This window comes from Nymphaea colorata, chromosome 13, assembly GCF_008831285.2.
Source record: "Nymphaea colorata isolate Beijing-Zhang1983 chromosome 13, ASM883128v2, whole genome shotgun sequence".
NCBI lineage: Eukaryota > Viridiplantae > Streptophyta > Magnoliopsida > Nymphaeales > Nymphaeaceae > Nymphaea > Nymphaea colorata.
The window spans coordinates 6,930,531-6,950,900 of NC_045150.1; the positions used below are offsets into that span (position 1 = coordinate 6,930,531).

General features: G+C 39.0%; 2 protein-coding genes across 8 annotated transcripts; one reads left to right on the forward strand and one right to left on the reverse strand.

The window, feature by feature from the left end:
• Positions 1 to 1,350: 1,350 nt before the first annotated feature.
• On the reverse strand, positions 1,351 to 7,827 carry LOC116266818 (probable glycosyltransferase STELLO1). The gene is made up of 3 exons (XM_031648218.2): positions 5,506 to 7,827; positions 2,196 to 2,322; positions 1,351 to 2,119 (listed from the first exon to the last, which is right to left on the reverse strand). The coding sequence occupies exons 1-3, from the start codon at positions 7,266 to 7,268 to the stop codon at positions 1,643 to 1,645; spliced, it is 2,367 nt and encodes a 788-aa protein (XP_031504078.1). The 5' UTR covers positions 7,269 to 7,827; the 3' UTR covers positions 1,351 to 1,642.
• Positions 7,828 to 12,009: 4,182 nt separating this feature from the next.
• Positions 12,010 to 19,386, forward strand: LOC116266596 (thioredoxin-like fold domain-containing protein MRL7 homolog, chloroplastic). 7 transcript variants are annotated; one of them, XM_050081071.1, is made up of 9 exons: positions 12,010 to 12,147; positions 12,482 to 12,565; positions 12,651 to 12,784; positions 14,443 to 14,612; positions 15,049 to 15,835; positions 16,980 to 17,064; positions 17,387 to 17,498; positions 18,213 to 18,334; positions 18,879 to 19,386. In XM_050081071.1, the coding sequence occupies exons 5-8, from the start codon at positions 15,093 to 15,095 to the stop codon at positions 18,314 to 18,316; spliced, it is 1,044 nt and encodes a 347-aa protein (XP_049937028.1). In that variant the 5' UTR covers positions 12,010 to 12,147; positions 12,482 to 12,565; positions 12,651 to 12,784; positions 14,443 to 14,612; positions 15,049 to 15,092; the 3' UTR covers positions 18,317 to 18,334; positions 18,879 to 19,386. The 7 variants fall into 7 exon arrangements, with proteins under 7 accessions (XP_049937028.1, XP_031503724.1, XP_049937029.1 ...); XM_050081072.1 differs by having other exon boundaries at positions 12,137 to 12,276; XM_050081074.1 differs by lacking the exon at positions 12,010 to 12,147 and having other exon boundaries at positions 18,885 to 19,386.
• Positions 19,387 to 20,370: the final 984 nt, after the last annotated feature.

A 20,370-nucleotide genomic window follows, 5' to 3' on the forward strand; every position in this document is an offset into this window, starting at 1 on the left:
TGGAAACTTAAGGGGACGTTTTATAGCCTCACATATGAGGTCCGAGGCGATTGGAGATTATTGGGATTCTCAAATCGCAGAGTTAAGATCGTACCCCTCCTCCCATCCGACTTCAAATATGAGGTTTTGACCTTAAATTGAGGAACCCAAATACTCATTTTTCACATAGTGATCATAAAATTTGATTTTGTTTACATTGCCACAAAAGGGAGATGTTAGATCAGCATCAGATCTGATACCTTATGCTATCAAACACACTCTGGATTTTGCCCCAGGTAAGTTTTATTGTGTTTTGTGTTACTTGGAACTCCTTCTGTACTTTCTATTTGATACATACTAATGCTGCATATTTAGTGGTAATCCTTTACTTACATTATGTTTGCCGTATTCTATTGTCATGCTTTTGTTTCTCAACCTCCCCTAACTATATGTGTCATTTGAATGGCTGGCTAATATTATTGAATTGGCATTTCAGTTGTACACTTCGTGTTCAATAGATCAAACATGTCTGCAACAACTGATCCTTCTCAAGTTAACCTCTCTTGGCGGCTGACACTTCAAAAATCATGGAGAAGCTTAAGCCATGGCATCATATGCTTGACTTTCATGCTTAAGCCATGACTTTACTTTATGTCAAACATAAATCATAACAAAATTGTTTCTGAAGCGTTTCATGCAGGTAAGGCAAGGAAAATGTCCTCTTCATCCTTTTTCCACTGTATCCTTTCCATTTTTGTGCTAGGGCCAACTCCAAGCATTGAACCGAATGTTATCTTCCCCACTTCCATTATACTACATGATAACAAATGGACATACACTAGCAAGCTAGTATTTCACATTGTTCTCAATGAAGCTCCTGTTTTATTTGAAAACACATAATGTGACGAAGATCATCATTTATGTTAGACACCAAAACTAAGACCGTGTATGTGAGGTCTTCTCATACAGTCTCGTGTCTCAAGCAAACCAAGGGAAACCAACTACTGATAAAGTTAAAATTAATCAACTTCTTCTTTGTCACTATCAATTACTTGGACCCATCAAGCCATTTGAGCATATACCCAAGACACTCAACTTCTACATCTTATGCGGCAGAGGGATCGGGTAAGGGCAGCGATGAGCTTAGTTGAAGAGGTCATTTGAAGGAGAATCAGGGAACCCCCTGTAGCTGTTGGAACTCTGCAGAACTAAACGTACCGTGGTTCATAAACTAACTTAATGGCGTCAAACGTGACTCCACTTGGGCAAATGGTGGGTACTCGGGTTGGGAAGACTGCTACGGCGGCTTTGAGGCCTTTACGTTTTAATTTGATCTGGTTGACATCTGCCTCACTAAGTCTAGCCAACATGAGAGAGAGATAGAGAGAGATTTTTCATTGATGATTATCAGATACAATTTTTCCTTTGGCAATGACAGGAAACAGAATATCATTCTTTGTGTGGAAGTTTTCTATTAACGAACCCTTGTACAGCCACTTCTGTTGAATCCAAGAAATTTCTATTTGCATTGTCGGCTTGAGTGCGCAGCAGATTCACGAATCTTTAAGTAAACAGAGGCATGCATCTACAAAAGAATCCCCCATCCAAACCACTTTGCTTAATCCCAATAAACAATCTTCGTAACAAACTCCTCCAAGTGATGTTACAGCAGCTCCAGTAAGAGTGGATCACCTGAAGACATGGCCCTAATAAGCTTCATGAAATCAGAATCATTGGACACCTTCCATGGATGGACGGCAGCAGCTTGAGCCAAATAAAAGCTCTTAGGGTCAGATGATTCACCACCAACTCTGTAAATCATACTTTTGAGGGCCTGAGAATCAAAGTTAGATGATGAATCCATTGCCAGAAAAAACATTGGTACAGCAATCTTCTGATGCAGCTTCAGATCTCCAACATGGCTCACAAGATCAACAAAATCTGCCACAAATCGCTGAGAAACATAAAATATGTCTGAACTGCAGATGACAAGCTTTTCTTCACCAATGTTCTCCTTGTAATTGATTTGGAAATGGACAGGAAGAGAGGTCATAAGTTTCTTCACGATATCCACACCTTCTCTTATGTACCAAGCTGAATTCTTAGAATTGGTAGGTGCAGTAATCCAGGACTTTGGAACCTGATGGACATGGATTATGAATCCTCACGAGATCTCACATCAAAGTATCAGCAGCAAATTTAGAATTAGAAATTACCTTGTTAGTAATCCATAGCTTATCCCTGTCTGCCTGCAGTAGGTTCCAATAGTTGAGGATAGTGTCATCGGTAATAAAAAGAAACCCTTCAGCATTTGCAAATCTGTCAAATATCTTTGGTAGGACCCTACAACATGGTGTAACCAAAGCATACAAAAATCTTATACTCTTCCATGAGAGAATTAACACAGTAAACAATATGCCGAAAGATACAGTATCAGGGTTTCCGACCCAGAGGTTTATATAAATATATGTATATATATATATATATATATATATATATATTACTGAAGCCAATGCTGAAGCTGATCAAATTATATGAAATTGAATGAAAAAAGAAAACTAAAGCATGACAAAGGGTTTTCCTTCCAGCTACCAAAGAAGATTGGCACATACAAACAAGAAATACTAACGAGAGATGTTAACCAGAAACTCATCTGATTAACTTTCACCAACAACTGTCGGGCTAACTCAAAGTCATCTTGCATTTCAGACATCAGAACACGTTAAATTCAAAAACAACAACCAGATCTTCCCTTAAGAATCCTGTATCCCATATTCAGCCTAATTCAATTGCTTAGTTCGATCCTGCACATTGTTAACTAACAGCACGGTTTCCCAGTAACAAGCCAAGAAGACAAATTCAACCAAATAAGTGAACACAGAACATCATCTGCCTCAACTCAGTGCTGAAAAGACGGATGGACGTAGGCTGCACATTTGACTTGTGCAGTACTCTGGGCCCTCTGAGCACCAAATGGCATTTCACATTCAGAAGACGTTAAAACCTTAAAATTCAAGGAGACTCCAATCACATCCTCCCCTAAGAATTCCACATTCAAAATTTATCCCATTTTAGTTAATCTAGTTCTGAACATAGTTTGTTAGAACCGAATACTAAGATGACAAGTTCAAGCAAACAAGTCATCCTGACATGTACCTTCATTACAATGTGTGTCACTGTCAGAGTATCATCTTCCAGAGCAACACTCAGCACTAATAACAAAAGGCCCTATTACTAAAGATTTTACTTGACAGTTGCTTTTTTGCCCTTTCCACACCAAAAGATTAAGTGAAAGATGTAGAAGACAATATACTTAGTCAAAGAGAAGTCAGTAGTATGCCTAAAGAACAACTAACAAAACATAAAAAAGCAACTCAACGGAAAGGGAGACATAAGAAAGCAAAAGAGTTGACAACTACTGCAATAAAGTTAAGGGCATGCTTATCCTCCTCCAGCCAACAGTAGATATGATTGCCTACTTATCCTCCTCTGGACCACTAAACAATGACTTCATAATGCACAGATTGGTTAGGTATATACTAGACCTCAAGGCTTCACCAAGTTTGACAGAGTTGATAATTCACAGATTGGTTTTTTTTGACTTGGTTAATCCACTTTACCTTAGACTATACCTACCGATTTTCTTAGTTTCTTAGTCATTCTTCCGTTCACCTACTCTCCAATGCCACATGGATAATAAGGCTATAAGCATGCAGCATGCAGTAACTTCTGTAGATCTGTAAAATCTACCATGCTTTCCATTTCAAAGTATATTTTTTCATCTTGAACCATCTAAGACATGGGGCATGTGCAGACAAGAAGTCATACATGTAGATATTTAAAAAAGGGCATAATTTAATAAAGAGTTATCCAACCTTGCAAGTCTACTTTATTACAAGGCTACAAGCACGTCATGACCTACTGGCTCAACACCCACTGAAAATTACTGGGTCTGCATAAATATGCCATCCTATTTTCAACTTTTTTACTTAAACATAATGATGAAACATTGAAAATAGATGGACTCTTTATCTACCTTGCCTGTCCAGAACCCATTCTGCTGACATTATGCATGTTTCTCAATAACCAAACTATTGGATTTTAAGGTTGCAAACCTGCAATACTATGGCCTATCTAATTATGGTTGGTTTCCAACCTTAGGGCTATCAAGTTATCTACACATTTTGAAATCTTCATTCTCGTACCTGTGTTTCCTTTTCGACAGCTGAGTGTGTAAGTTAACAGGTTAAGTGGTAATAATCAATAACTGACTGTCATGCCAATGTACTAGTTTAGTCACTCAGTTAATGGTAAAATTTGTCACTCGAATTTCTCTTATGTAACTTATCTATTAGCTAATCTTCTGAGGTTGTTTTGAGGTTACTAAAACATGAACATTTTTCATGTAACCAAGTATCACCGTTGACTACAACCTTATTGACTATGAAACCTTTATTTAGAATTATGCAGCATTATTTAGTCACAAACTGCATCATTCAGTTGATATTAGTTAAGCCTCAAGACAGTCAATATGCAATCACTGGGTTCTTGGGGAAATATTCCAGCAGCAAAAGATGCAGTAGGCATGTGGGTGACAAGAAAGGTGGGCAAGGCAAGAACAAGAGACAGACATGAGCCCACTATTAGGCCTTCGTTCACTTGAAGTTCAGTTGCAAGTTATTAAACCTGCTATTACATCACCAAGCATTTACTATGATTTCTCATTGTATAGCTGCGTCTATGGTCCAAAAGGATCTCGATCAGACTAATCTAGTAGTCACTGAACTATCTGATATATGCCCCTTTATGTAAGAAGGGCGTGCTGCTCTCATGTAATAGCTGACTTCTCGTCATCCTATTACCTTTAACAAAACCTCTTGTTTCGTCAAAAAGAAAAAAACTGATCCATGTAGAAATGACCTCAACCAATGGAAGTACTACTTCAAGATAAAATTATCATCTAAACTGCCAAAGAGACAAGGGTATATGAATATCCTACATTCTAACTACATTTTATAAGTAATATTAGGAAAAGAGTTGCATATCACCCATGCAGATCAGGCATCAGAAACTCCAACCGTAGCTTAAAAACCAGGCAGAGAAATTGGAAGGAAATACAGAAAACACTTGAAGTAACAGGCGGAAAACTCATCAACGTCCAGTGGAAACGAGGAACCATTTAAAGCAATAACGGCTAAAAACATAAACTTGCAAATTTAGAACCACCATAGTGTGCGAGAAGACATCCTAAAAAGTTAGCCCCTCAAAACAACTACAAATGGCCTGCAAAGACAGGTGTGCAATTGGCAAAAAATAGGAAACAAAATTCTCAGATGTTGGAGAAAGAGTCCATTTGCTCCGTCATTCTAAATACCACAAGAGAAATAAAGGGTCACCGCACAATCACGTCCGTTCGTCTTCTACCAATGTATATATTTGTCGACGCGGAGGAAAGGGGTTCTACACATGAAAAGATCTCAAACAAAAATGAAAGCTCAGTCAAGCTAAGAGCAAGAAGCAACTTACTTGTACACTTCCCAGTATTTCCCACCAAATTCAACACCATGTTCAGGATTGGCCTGTTCCGATAGAATGACTACCCGTTTGAATACCCGCCCGTAAAGCATTCTCCATTCCAAAGCAGTATGGTTCACATTACGGCCATCACAGTACATGATCAGAACAACATTGCCAAGATTCTTTCGCCACTGTATGAGGTTTCCGATCTCAAAGTTCACAGCTCCCCCTTCTTCAACACCAAGATGCATTGATGGAAGCTTGAGCGGGACGAATTCCTTCGGATCTCCATGACCAACAACTGTCCGCCCCCGATCGAGTTCGAGCGTCATTAGTCTTGGCTGAACATAACCAACCGCTAACAAGTCCAGGAGCCAAGCTGCGGTGAATTTCACATCCTGCTCCGTCCAGAACCCCTCTTCCGCCATGGAATAGCTCAAATGCAGTATCTTATCAAACAGCGTCTGCATATTCGATCGCCAAGAGATCAAAAACTTGATCAGTCTACCTACATGAACATGTAAATCTTTCTCCTCTGCAAATGGATACAGTTGAATCTGATCAACCCGATGAACTGTTGGAGGATAAACAGCAAGACATCCTCCCATCTCCCACAGAATCCTCTGTGCCAAGTATCCCCTGATCACATCCGAAGCCATGGAACTAACCGAAACAGGGAGCATCAAACCCCAAAAAGCGGGACCGTGGAACAATGTATTGAACGAATTCATGGGCGCCATTAGCCCCTGCGGTAATGCAACTCGAGGGGCATGGTCATCGAATCTGATATCGAATGTCTCGAATCCCGTCTTCCTCGTGAAGTAGAACACCGAATCAACGTCCGGCAAACCGTTCGATATACCCTGCTGTATGAATTGTTTCCCGCCATAGACCTCCGTATAGAATTCTTCATGCCCGAGATCTCCAACGTTTTCAAGAGGCAATCCTCTCGGCCAGACAGATCTCTGCCCAAAATGTATATACGGATTCACAACCGGACTACCCACGTGGCTATTGTTCTTGTTCTGGACCTCCCGATGAACATACTGCAACATCGTCCCTCTTCGGGCCTCCTCCCCGTCCAATTCGACATCGAAATGGTTGCCGAGATCCCCGCCGATAACTTCCACCCGATCGTCGGCATCGTATATCTTCTTGGCGCCATGCTGGATGGCGAAGAGATAGCCAACGTTCTTCCTAACGTAAGAATTGTAGGGAAGATGGTCAATGATTCGGAAGCCTAATTTGGCTTGGTCATCGAGAGAGAGGAAGATGGCACCCTTCAACTGCCAGTCACTCGGAGTGTCGGCGTTGCCAATCGCGAGAACTTGCCATCCCTTCATCCTCACCAGAGCACGGACGGCGTCGGTGGGGGGCGAGGAGACGGAGACGACGATCCATCGCTCGGTTTTGAAGGAGGAGTACTTCGTACGGTCGGTGATTGGCGGAACAGAATTGAATTGGACTTGAGGGTATGTAATTTTCGACTCTATCTCCCTGAGAGAGGCGGACTGGAAGCAGAAGGCGGTGGCGTCGCTGGCGCGGAAGAGGAAAAAAACGATGGCCGCTGTGGCAAGGGCGAAGGAGAAGACAAGAACCTTGGACAGGTTATGGGAGAAGCAGGAGAGGCCTAGGGCGTTGTGAGGTCCTTCTTCGTCTTCTTTGTGCTTGGGCAGATGAGGAAGCCTTGTGGGTTTGATTTGGGATTTTGAGTAATTGGGTGGTGGCGGGGATGGCGCTGCTGCTGGTTCGGATCTGTCTTGGACAAACATGATTGATAATGGGGGGAGAAGAGGAGGACCTCCCTTTCTCTCTCTGTTCAATGTCTAGGCTCTAGTCACTTGCTTTTCATCTGCTTAGACCTCCAAAGGTCTCCGTCTCCTTCTCAATCTTCTCGCTTGAATCCCTCGAGAAATCAATACCATCGTCAGCTTGGTCTCCTCCCTCCTTCCTGCTGCTGTTCGTCCCTTTTCTTCTTCTGTGTTGCACTCATCAGCCGAAGCAATGGAGTTGGTGCTTGTGTCTCCAGCAACAAGCAAATAGCCACTTTCTTACTCTTCACTTAACTATTCTATAAAATAATTGTCACCTCCCTCGTTCTTTGTAGGTAGCCATGAGAGTGAAGGCTAGTCGTTAAGGAGTGCCTGTCCCCTGTCAGTGGAAGGTAATTGACTAATTTCTAGATGAAAATAGAGTGGGATCAACTCAAGGAGCCTGGTTCTAAATTCTTCCTCGCTGACACTCCTGCAGTCATTTGTAATCTTTTTCCTAATGGCGGAAACAGGACGCAGAGGGACCGTGTTACTCCCGGGTCCTAAAACAACTCTTTTTTTCTTCCAATCAATCATCATCGGTTGGAAGAAGTTTCTTGCACATCAAGGCATTTAACGACAGACTTTTTTAATTTTTTATTAACTAAAAATACTTTTTTTTAATATAAAAGCTAAAAGTTAGTTACTATAAAAATCGTTAATTAAAATTTTTTTACTGATTTTTCAAACAAATTACTTCTATCAGGGGTGCGTTTTCTAGCTATGGTGATCTATCCAGGTTTTCATATCTGAAGATCTTTAGTCGGAACCCCGTCATGGGACCTCACAATCACGGTTTTTTACCCTACGCTGCTGAGATCTGTGCTTGCTTGAACAGTGGATTTCAGATCAACAGTGGATCAGAAATAATGAGGCTATCTAACCTAGAAGCCTCGTCACGTACAAATGTGCCGTTTTGAAAGGGATTTATGTTCGCATGGGTGAAACAATCAACAAAGGTCTTAACGAAGTAAAAAGCATTCTCCGGTAACCGTTGACGACAAAATGGCATTGCACCTCCTATTGTGTCTTCACTTTCTCTGTAAAATCAATCTCTCTCTCTCTCTCTCTCTCTCTATATATATATATATATATATATATATATATATATATATATATATATATATATATATATATATATATATATATATATATATATATATATATATATATATATACAGCATGAGCTGCCTATTACTTGGTTGCAAAATGCCCTTTGAGGCAGAAGTGGTACATGTTTGAACCAATTCATGTAACATAAAAAATTTAAGCCGCTCAATCAACCTTAGTACGTTTTATTTATGTACTAAAAGGTAGGTGTTCCTCCTACTCAGGTTAGACATACCGGCTACCAAGTTCGACTTAATCAGAACTTTAATCCGATTCCAACCCAACGTTTGGAATTGAATCTGAACTGGATTGTAATGATCAGATTTTGGATTTTGATGACCAAATTGTGTACCAATTTGAATCTGTCCCATCCGAATTGTACAGCGGCGTCTCCCGAAGAGCTTCGCTCGTAGGCAGAGGGGCCAGCCATTTACGTGTACTCATCCTCAACAGCCGACGACCCAGAGAACAAACCAGAATATAGAAAAGGAAGCTCAGGGGAAGTGGGCAGGACAGGACTGCCGACAGTTTTGCTTCTGTCTTTGGGAGCACGAGAGCCACGCTTTCAATTGGTGGTGGCCGGCCGCATCAGATTGGAGGCCCTTTCTTCTTTCTTCCTCCTGGTGGTGGTTGGTAGGATGGGGCCATTAATTGGCCCCACTGTACCATCTTCCTACTTCTTCCTTCTCTTTCTCTTGCTTAGACTCGATGACACCAAAATAGATGTAAATCAACAGACTTTAATGTAGACATCAACTTGCATTATATTAAATGGGCATCCAAGGGAAGCATGGAATTTCAACCATATATTTTGCTCGATTTGTTTTTCCTTTTCTTTTCCCCCTCATTTATATTGCTTGCTGTCGCTCAATCAAATACTCGCCAGGTTGGGCATGTGACTGTCTTGGCTCAAATTAATTAAGCATAACGTGGGCAATGAGTGGGGTACCCGAACGGGCAGGTGGGATCGTTCGATTTGAATAGTTAAGAGAGAAACAAAGAGAAAAATGTGATAGATATTTTCGTTATCTAGTATGAGTCTACCTCTTTTTCTCTCAACTTTCTATTTGTTTCATACGAATAACTCAGCGCTGGGTGACTTTGAAAAACCAAGTCATCATTCACTCATTATATATATAAAACAAGAGTTATAAAAATCATCTACGTAAAGTTGTTTTTTTCACTCTTAAACTCCTAAAGGTGACAAAGGGTTTCTTGTTGAGAAAACTCATTTATTTCTCTCTCTCTCTCTCTCTCTCACGTTACGGAATAGCTGCCTTGAACCCATCAGTTAAGTTGAAGATTCACTGGGCTGCAAAATTTTGCTATTCCGTAACGTGATATGATGCATATAGATATGTCCGATGGAAATCTTTTTTATGTCTTACTTTCACCTTTGGAAAGGACAAGTCATTTTTGTTAAATCCAAACGAGGCACAGGATCTGTTGTTTCCAGCAAATTTTTAGAAGTCTTTCTAAATTTTCTGTTTGGCAGGAGAAAAATGAAAGAATTCCAATAATAAAGGAAAGGTATTGTAATTATAAAATATGCGGCTAACGTTTTTATACACCTAATATTTGCACCATAAGTAAAGAATAGCAATCTGCCATTTAACCTAGCTTATCATTAACTTAAACCGAGTTGATTATAATAATTCGAACCGTTGTCACAAACTTCTTTTTTCTTGGTTTCTACTCGAAAGGTTCTTCTTGGATGTTAATGTTGGGGTCTAGAGAAAACTTTGAGAACTCAAAAAATTTAAAAAATCTAGAAAAAATAATTAAAAAATGTGAAATTTTGAATTTTCTACCATTTTTCTTAGAAAAAGTTTGGTAAACATCCAAGATAGTTATTAAAATGCTAAAGGCAATGAAAATTGAAAACAAAAGCTTAAGATTAAAAGTGAGCTTGTTTAAAAGCAACCGAAAATGCCATTATAATTTTCAGGGGATGTTTTCATAATATCTCAACGAGTTCTTGTCTTTCTATGTTTATTTGGGGGACTTTGAGACTTGATTGAGCGCTCCTGTTTTCTACTTTCACATTTTTGTGGCAGTATTATCATAATATTTTGAAATGCTGCTGATATCTGAAGTTCTTCTTTGTGAACAACAGCACACAGGTCCTCATGGGCCGCATCTACCTTCCTGCTATTCTTAACAACAGACTAGAAGCTATGGTAGATCTCCAACGGTTAATCAAAGACTATAGGGTACCTCTTCTGTTGTGGACCGCAGTCTTAGAATTATGGAAGAACCCAACAGATCTTTCACATCCTTTGCCGCTAGACTAGTGTATGATCAGCCAGACATGGTCAGATGCATCTGGGAATGATGGTCGTCTCATGGTTTTGCCAAGAACAATCTCATATCATAGTTGGAGTTCCACAGAGTGTTCTAAGGGGATTGTGGAGGATATTTGGTTCCAACCCACAGAGGCTGCCTGATGGTTCAAGTTATTATCGAACTTGAAAAGGTTAGGCAGCAACCATTTGGGTGGAACAGAAGCATGTTGGGCAAGAATCTGTAGCCTGAAAGAGGAGATAGGCAAAGCACATCTAAGGGTGGACCAAGGGGATTCAGCGGCAATTAACATTGATCAGATGCTTAGAGAAAAGCTGCGATGTTCTCTGGATGAGGAGGAACACACAAATGTGGCGGCAAAGAGCCAGAGTAAAATGGATGAAGGAAAGCAATAGAAACACAACTTACTTTCAGGCGTTAGTGTGGGGGGGGCGAAGATCAAAGAATGTGATCCACTCCCTGTAGAAGGGAGGCATCACTTCCTTCCAGGGCAGACGAGATCAGATCCTTATGTGATCGGTTTTTCTCTAACCTTTTGGGTGTGAATCAAACATCAGGTAAGCTTTTTCATAATCTTCAAGACGGTCCCAAGGTCACAGACGATGAGAGTGCTCAGCTCCTAAGCGCTCTATCCCTGGAGAGGAGGATTGGAATCCAGCAGGGGACAAGCAACAGGGCCAGGAAAAATTGGTCCTCATTCCATTCCATGTAGATTGGACCCTTAAAAAAATGAAGGGTCCTCCTGTTCGTAGCTCATGAAGGGAATGAGGCGGAGGACTATCCTTCAGCAGGAGCGTCAGCGGGGAATGAAGTGTGCTTTTGTTCTTTCGGCACTGTAAATTTTCTCTCAACTTGAATAGGAGGAAGGAGGCCCATCCTCCAGCAGGAGCGTCTCCAAAAATGTTGCTGATATCTGTGAATAACTAAAATACCGTCAATATAAATAATTTATGCTCATGAGTTTGTATTCGTCTCTTTGCATAAAGGTATGACTTTAAGAGTTTTATGGCAAAAAAAAACTTTTTTTTTCATTAATATTTGCATTAAGGAGGTGGTTCTTTTTATTAACGCTCGAGTTAGACGAGAAACTTAGTGTGTTTACGGAGTGTTCTTTTCTAAGGACGAATAATGAGTTTACACTAAACTTAAAGATTTTTCTTTTTAAATTAACTATGGAGGGCGTTTGGTAACGAGAACAATGCGTTCCAAGAACGCAGCTCATAAACGTGTTCGTGTTGCCGAACGCTGGACAAGAATCAAGCATTCAAGATAACCTTAAGAACAAAGTGTTCTCGCTCTCAAAGAACAGAAAAATGAAAAATAGGTTATTTTCAAAAACCACTCGACCCATGAAGCGCCATTTCCATCTCGCGCATCGCTCGCTCTATTTCGCCGTCACGCACCTTTCGCCGCTTCTTCTTACGACGTACGTCGACGCAGTTCGGTAGTCTCTGTGTGTGTCTGTGTTGCTGTCGGACTCTCTCTCTTTTCCTTTTCTGCTGCGGGAGAAGGTCGACCTTCTATGGCATGAAGTCAGGGGCTGCCGTCGCTGCCCGTAATCTATCGCTTTCTCTCTCTCTCTCTCGCTGAGTGTGTGTTGCTGCTAAAGAACCCTTCTCCTGCAAGTTAGGGGTTGCAGCCCCTAATCTCTTTCCCTGTGTGTGTGTGTTCTTGCGTTTACTCTTTCTCTGCAATGCAAGTAACGTTGCATATCAATTGTTTGTGAAAATATCTCAAATTATATTGTTGTGTTTAAGCAGAGCTGGCTATCTTCTTCAGCAGCGTTGTTGATTGCTCGAGTTACCTTTACTCCAAGTCTCCAAGGCAGAACAAAGGCAGAACTGGTAACTGGAACCTGGTCTCTTGCTTCAATTTTTTTTTGCCTTTTTTGTTATAAATGGTTAGGCCTTCATTGGTCATGCTGGGCAGGTGAAATGGCACTTGACTATTACATTTTGAAGAGAATTCTGTGTGGAACTTTTAGAAGCTAATCCATCAGCAAATAATGAACAAGTATTTCCCAAATGATTAAAGCAGGACAAGCAATGGAAATTGCAACTGAGGTACAGAAAATGATGATTAAAACAGTCTCATATATGGGTGCCTTTTGAAGATAATGTGAGAAAAATCTTTAAGGTGCTATAAAACTTCTCCTTCTTGCCATCAATCAAGCAGATGCATGAACGAGTTTATTGCTCCAAAAGTGTTCTTTCTGGGGAAGAAAGGAAAAAGTCAGGGCTTCAAGAAAGGTGTTGTGAATCTGAGAACCTTCTAGACTTGCATTGTGACCTAGGATATCAAACGAGTGAGTACAATTCAAAGACGTAGATCTCATAGAAGTAGAGAAAAAGACCAACTTTTGTAAAATGAGAACTTCTGACATCCGTTCGCATCTCAGAAGTGAAATCTAATGCAGATTTGCAACCATCTGCTGGTGAAAAGTTGGTTATAATTTTAAGTTTTGGAAAATTTAAGATCTGTTATTAACAAATTAGCAGAAAAAACGAAAGAATGATACCGCAAAAAACTAAATTTATTCCCTTCCTCTTCATAGGTAGCAGATGTCGGATCAAAGGTTGGATTACTATGAAATTACAAGTTTTTGTTACTTTTTTTGACTGAAAATATAGTCAAATATTTCACAACAGTTCTTTAAGTTTGAATTTTTAAGCAAGAAAAAAATTGAAAAACCATACACTTTAGATGTATGTAAATGAAAGTTTTTTTTTCCAAGAAAGGAAAGTATTTTGTGACGCTATTGTGATAAATATCACAATTTACATCATTTTGATAATATAAGTTTCCTAATAATGCCATTTGGAGCTATTTTGGCATTATAACCCTGATGTTTCCAAAATATCACCAGCATCAGTGACTGTTGATCTAAACTTTCAGACGTATCTTTTATATATCAAGAAATGTTGGCTTCTTGCGAATCATGCCATTTCTTTCTACCACATGCAATCCATCTCAAATGTAAATTGGATTGTCTGCTAAAACAACACATTCTGAGAATAAAATTGCTGGTATAGTCACAGAAAACGTATTTAAAAAAAAAAAAACAAAAAACGCAATAAATTAAATTGCTGTTTAAACTAAAAAGTGTTTTAAAAAAAAAACGTTAAAAAAAACGCATTTGAATATATTTTTTTCACCTTTTTCGTTTTTTTTCATTTTTTAATGCCAACTAGTTTTTTTTTTCATTTTTTGTTTTTTATTTGTTCCAAATTTACTTAGATATTTGTGTTATTAGTTTGTTATTTATTTTATTTTCTCCTCATTTTTAATTTTTTATTTTTTTTAAAAAATTTATCATATTTTTTTCATTGTTTTCAAACTGACCGTAATATACATTGACCGTAATATACTCGAGAAAAATCTTACCGTTAAAAAACTATTGACAAATCAAATCTTGTTTTAATATGTTATGTTTAGATTTAAGAACTTAAGAACATATAGATAATCTGATATAATGGTAAAAGAATCTATCCTAATAACACAAACAAATTTATTTTGATTTCAAGAAAAAATAAAACACAAGCCATTCAGCCGACTTTCAACAGAGTGTTGACTGTTGACCCATTCAGCCATATGGTGGCATGAAAAGAAAAAAACGGTAGCATACCGAGTCCCACATGATGCTAAAACAACAAATAATTGACTGAAAACCAGTTAACAACCAAACAGACAGTCATTTGTCAATGTGTATTCGTGCTCACAGGCAACACACAATCAGTCCCACATGATTGTGCGGCCGTGCTCATGCTGGAACTGATAAAGAAGAGAAGAACTGAAGTGCAAACTTAGGGCTCGTCGGAGAAAAGAGAAAAATCTACTCAGCAGAGAGTATACCACTTCGCCGGGAGTTGCCAGAGGTAGTTCGGTGCTCAGGTGGGTATTGGAGATCCACTGCCTTCTCCTCTAACCCTTCGATTTCTGTCGAGGGTTGGAGAATCACCGTGTTTATTGAAGGTGCATTAAAAAAAGCCAATTTGTGGATGGTCTTGGTCTCATTAAGTTGACTGAGTCCAAAAAAATTTATCAATTTGGCCTCGAGTACTACCCAAGCCATGCTTGAGGCCATACCTGGTACGACACTGGTACTGCGCCATTTTAGCAGTACCTGTGTGGCATAGATTCAACCTTTATTATCTTTGAGCTACATTTAATTTTTCAAGTACACTCATAATTTTATGTCTGTTTCTAGTTCCGTCAATTTATGTTGAGGGAAGTTTTTGTTAAGCATTTTCTTCTATTGCATAATACCTGCATGTTTTTTTTCACTTGTTTAAGTCTTTCTCACTATTTTCAATGGGTTCTTACGTAGATACTATAGTGGAGGAGGAAGCAAAGGAGGTGTAGGAGGGGAAGATGATTTTAAATCACCAAATGCTAAACATCACCCATTCGTTTGAGAAAAACAATGGTCTTCAAGTTCTCTCTAATTTTGTTCCATCAATTACTGTTTCGGGGACACTACGAAAGTCATTCTTTACGTGTCAAAATCCTGCACACCACTGCTTCATCTCTGTTTTTGCATCCCAGAACCGTACCTCTAAGCGTAACCGCAAACATCATGTCAGTCCTAAGAAGACTTCAAATGAGAAACTTGAAACACTGTCAAATCCCTCCCAGAATTTCTTAATGACGACACCCCAGAAGACAAGGTATGAGCAACAAAGTGGAGTTCTTGGCAATGGGGATTTTATGCATGGTTCACTTGAGTGCAGATACATGGAAATGGGAAAGCCAACAAACAAGATACTGTCTGAACAGGAGACCTTGAAGTCGGTGGATAAAGAGGAAGAAGAACATGGAGAAGGACAAGCAGGAATAGGTGCCGAGGAGGGGGAGCAGGAGGAGGAGGTTGGCCATGTCCTTGATGCTGAAAACTCAGATTGGCCACTGGATGCTGATGTTGGGTGGGGAATTAGAGCTTCAGAGTTTTTTGATAAGTATCCAATTCGGAATGTGGTGGATGAGAATGGGGTAGAGGTGGACTGGGAAGGGGAGATGGAGGCACCGTGGGTGAAGGAGATCAATTGTTTGGAATGGGAGAGCTTTGCATTCCATCCAAGCCCCCTTGTGGTGCTAGTTTTTGAACGCTATAATAGGTTAGTCATCTCCATTTCTTTTTGTGTTCTTGTATAATTTTGCTTGCTGCAGTTCAAAATGCTTTAAGTTATGTTCTTAATTTGTAGTCTACTGTTTCTTGTTTTCAATTTTCCAATGCATGGTAGAAATGCTGGTGTTTCATTCAATGTTGTAAAGTGTGTCATGTAAGCCATTTCGGTTGGGCCTATGGTTAGACATGTAGATATAACACAAAAAATCAGAAATTTGACTTTTTAAAGTTTGAATTATCTGGAAAATCAGCGAAAACCATTCTGCGGAAAGCATGTCAGATTCTCAGACATAAATACATCAATGAACATTCATGAGTTTACCGTGCATAGTCACATAACCTATCGAGAAAGGAGCTTAAAATTTTATGCATAAACTCATTCTGTACAATGCCGAATGAAATGATCATTCATCATTATTATCATCTTCATCTTGGTCTTCTTTTTCAAACTCAATATCTTCCCCAACATATGTAGGCTCCTTATAATCTGTGAGAACCTTTCCTCAGAAAAATTGATCTTCCAAACACAAATCTGGCCTCAAATCAACATTTTTGTCAGAATAGCAAGACCTTCCTCGCACACAGCTCCTGAAAGTTTGTAGGTGTTGGGTCTCTGGGTTTTTGTACCCAGAAAACAAAGGAATTGGGTTCCCCTGAAATTTTTGCTAGGTCCTTATTGTATGATATGTGCTATAATACAGTGTATGCTGTATCGTATGATGCGGGCCCTGCATGTACATTATGGGGGTGTTAGATTCCTGTCACTACTAGTTTCAGGAATGTAATGTAATATGCACTCTAAAAAGTAGGTTACATACCGTAACGTACCGTTGTGTCTTACATTGTGCACTCATACATGCAGCACTGGTTTCACCAATTTTTTTGCACTTCTCCCTTTATTTGGTTTTGTATTATAGTGTTAATCTACAACCGACTGTTGGTTTTTCTTTCTGTTGAAATTAAATTTACAAAATTGTGTAGTTAAGAAGGGAATTCTGAAACTTGTAAATTTAGTTGAAAAACACCTCTTTTTCTTTAGGACAGAACACGAGGAAACAAATCCCATTTTAAGAATTTGACTGATTGGTCTCTTTCTTCTTCTTCCTTATATAACATGTGCTCATTTTGTGTAGAATTGCTGATAATTGGAGAGCAATGAAGGAGCTGGAAGCTGCAGCTAGAATATACTGGAACTCAAAGGATCGGTTGCCACCCAGGGTACATAATTGTTGCTATTTTATCATTAACTGCAATAGTTTTTTAAAAGATTATTCTGAAAGTGAAGAAAGCTGTTGTTTGCTTTTTCTTCAGTGATGCCTTTTTTAAAAGTGGTATATAGACAATTTTCTTATCCTTTAAGTTGTGTGTAAAAATATTTTCTAAGTTATATGTCTTGTTTAGAGTTTATGGTTGATATAAGTGATGAAATTGCTTAGCAGATTGTGATCATTTGCTTAAGACTTGTAGCATTTAGGATGCTAAAATTGAAGATTTTTTGTATCAAGTGGTATCTTTGAACTCCTCTTTCTTATTGTTGCAGACTGTGAAGATTGATATCAATATTGAAAGAGATTTGGCATATGCACTTAAAGTTAGAGAATGTCCCCAGTTGCTATTTCTCCGTGGAAACAGAATTTTATATAGGGAGAAAGGTAGAGAACCTTTAGTTTTATGCAGTAATTTTTGGTAATTTGAGAGTATGAAGCTCAGACCTGGTTAAGTTTTTATCTGCTCTGTTTGTTCATTCTGCTTCCTTATCCTTGTTATACCAAACGAGGTATGTAAATTGTGCATACATAATTGCTTGCAACTTGGTGTCAGATACAGAAAATGCCCCTTTATTGTGTCAATGTGCAATTTGTCAACCAGCTCTAGTCGGTTTTCAAACTTCACTGTTACTATTATAACACAATTATGTCCATCTGGTTTTCCATTACCTTGTCTTTCACTTTAATGATGTTACTACATCTCCAACTTAAATGTTCCATTAGTAACTGTGATATGGCATGTTTGTGGCAGCTGCATATATTTCATTAACGTCTACCTTCAGCACTACATTTAGCTTCAGCATCTTGTTGTTCCTTGAAATGTTTCTAGGACCAACACACCAAAATTTTGTAGTTCTCCAAATGGCAATTATGTCCACCATGCGCGTCATCAATTTACACTTGCTTTGAGCAATTTATCTGTAAAATTTTGTTCAAATTTCCTTTACTGCAATAAATTCATGAAGCATGAGTGCTGAATAATGAATATGTATAGGCTTGGATAGGCTATTTTTGGGAAGCAACTTGTTTCAAGGCCCTAGTTAGTTTCCGGATTAGACTGTATTTCTAAAGGATATTTATTCATCTGGTTTTGCACAGACATTCGATCAGCAGATGAACTGGTTCAGATGATAGCATTCTTCTACTACAATGCACGGAAGCCATCCTGGGTAGATGCTAACGCAATTGCCCCTCCATACTAAACTTACGATACTTTCGAGGTATTCTTTTTTGTTGTGCTTGCTGCTTGCAGGGTTGCTTACAGTAATTTTTTGTCTACTTGAGCAATCAAACACTATACTATTCATCCATACGTGATAGTTTCTGGAACAAAAGAGGTTCTTCTTAGGGTTCAATTTATTGAGGATTTCCTTCATACTTGCTAATGTGCTTTATTAAAGATTATTTTCTAAATATTGACCTGGGGTTTTTTGGTATTTTCTGAAATCCTGTTTTCTTGGGAAATTCATGAAAATTTTAAGAAGAAAAAATATAAAAGGTAGCTGGAAGAAATAGGAAATTGAGTTTTCTCCCAATTTTTTTAAAAAATGTTGATTAAGATTCAAGATAGGCTTTAAAAGTTTAAAAGGAACATAAATGGAAGCATACATTTAAAATACATACAATTTATTTTTATTTTTCTGAAGGAAATATATATATATATATATTTGGTGATGTCTTGAATATATGGTGATATTTCCAAAATATGGCACATATTTGTGACAAAATTTAAAATAAATTTTTTTATTTCGATTATCTTCCTAGGAGAAGTTAAAAGCACCAAAGGACGTTGCACATTGCGGCAGATCTGGAGCAGGCCATCGCTGGCTTGAACCCGGTGGGCGCCCATCCATAAGTCTCGGGGCAGAAAGAGGTGCTTAGACAAGCAACAAAGTCTCTCCATCTAAGGTGGCATCGAATGAAAAAAATGTTCTCTTGGAAAGCATGTGAAACAGGCAATACGAAGTGGTCTTGGCCATGTCACGGTGAAGTTTGCTTTTAACCTCTTCCCTTTAGACAATTGCGATGTTTGAGGAAGTCGAGACTCCTCTCTTTAGTCTTTTCCCCTTGCCTTTAGGGTATTGGGCTGTTTCGGCATTTGGGCAGGTTTGCTTCTCTAGCAGCGAATCGAATGATATGGCTGCATGGTCTGGTCAAATCGTAATAGCCTTGTTCGTCGTGGGCAGTTCTCAGATGCTGTTCATCTTGCCAATCACGCTCTCATCTAGACTTTTATTTGGAATCCATGAAAGAGCTGCATGGTTTGGTCACAGTTTGATAGAATAATAGTTTATCAGCTATTAACCATCCACCCGACATTTGCCTGACGAGTTTTTTTGTGGTTGGAATCAAACGGGTGGGATTTTTTTATTGCAATATGCCGTGTAAGCTCACCATTTTGCTTGCTTGCTTGCTTGTTATCCTTAATCATCATCATTCATCAAGTGGGAGTTCACTTTCTGTATGCAAACTCAATCAAATCCAATATTAGTTGGAAAATTTACAAAATATGATTTACACATACATGAATGTCACATTGATAACAAAAAATACCACGTTTTATAAACACAAACTTATTTCCAATGGGCAGGGGTAAGGTGGTCCAGCTCTACTATGATGGGTCTTCTTCTCATTTCGGGCTAAAAAGGATCCAACGGTCAGTCTTTTGGATCCTAACTGTGCCCTTCTACCAACATGTACCAGAGAAGAACCCCATAATCTCTTACCCTGAATAAGCGGCTTCAAATCCGACTGACCCGAAAGGGTCTCCATCCTTTTTCTTGTTATGTAGGAAATTAGGTTCAGAAAACAAAAAGAGAGCAGTCCATAGTTTCGGCTAAGAGAGCCTATAAGAAAAAAAGACGACATAGACGACATTGAATGTGACTTCAATAACCAGGGCATGTTGAACAATTTCGTACTCGAGGAGAAACATATGGTTTCACAACTACGCTTATTTCCACGAAAACGGCAAGACTTGTGAACCCTCATTCTTCCACGAATAGGATAACCCATGATCACACTCTTCAATTAAATTACATTTTTGCATTTGAAACCATAATAACAAGAAAGCGAGGAACCTGCGACCCAGACCCTCCCGCCTGCATTCGGGTCATTTTAGCCATTAATGGCTATTCTTATCTTCTACTAGATGGTATGAGTTTGTTAGGACTCTCATACGCCACAGCAAGCACAAACATAGCACAAACATGGCCCTTAGTTTGCCTTAAAGCAAAGCGAAAGGTGTTTAGGTTTC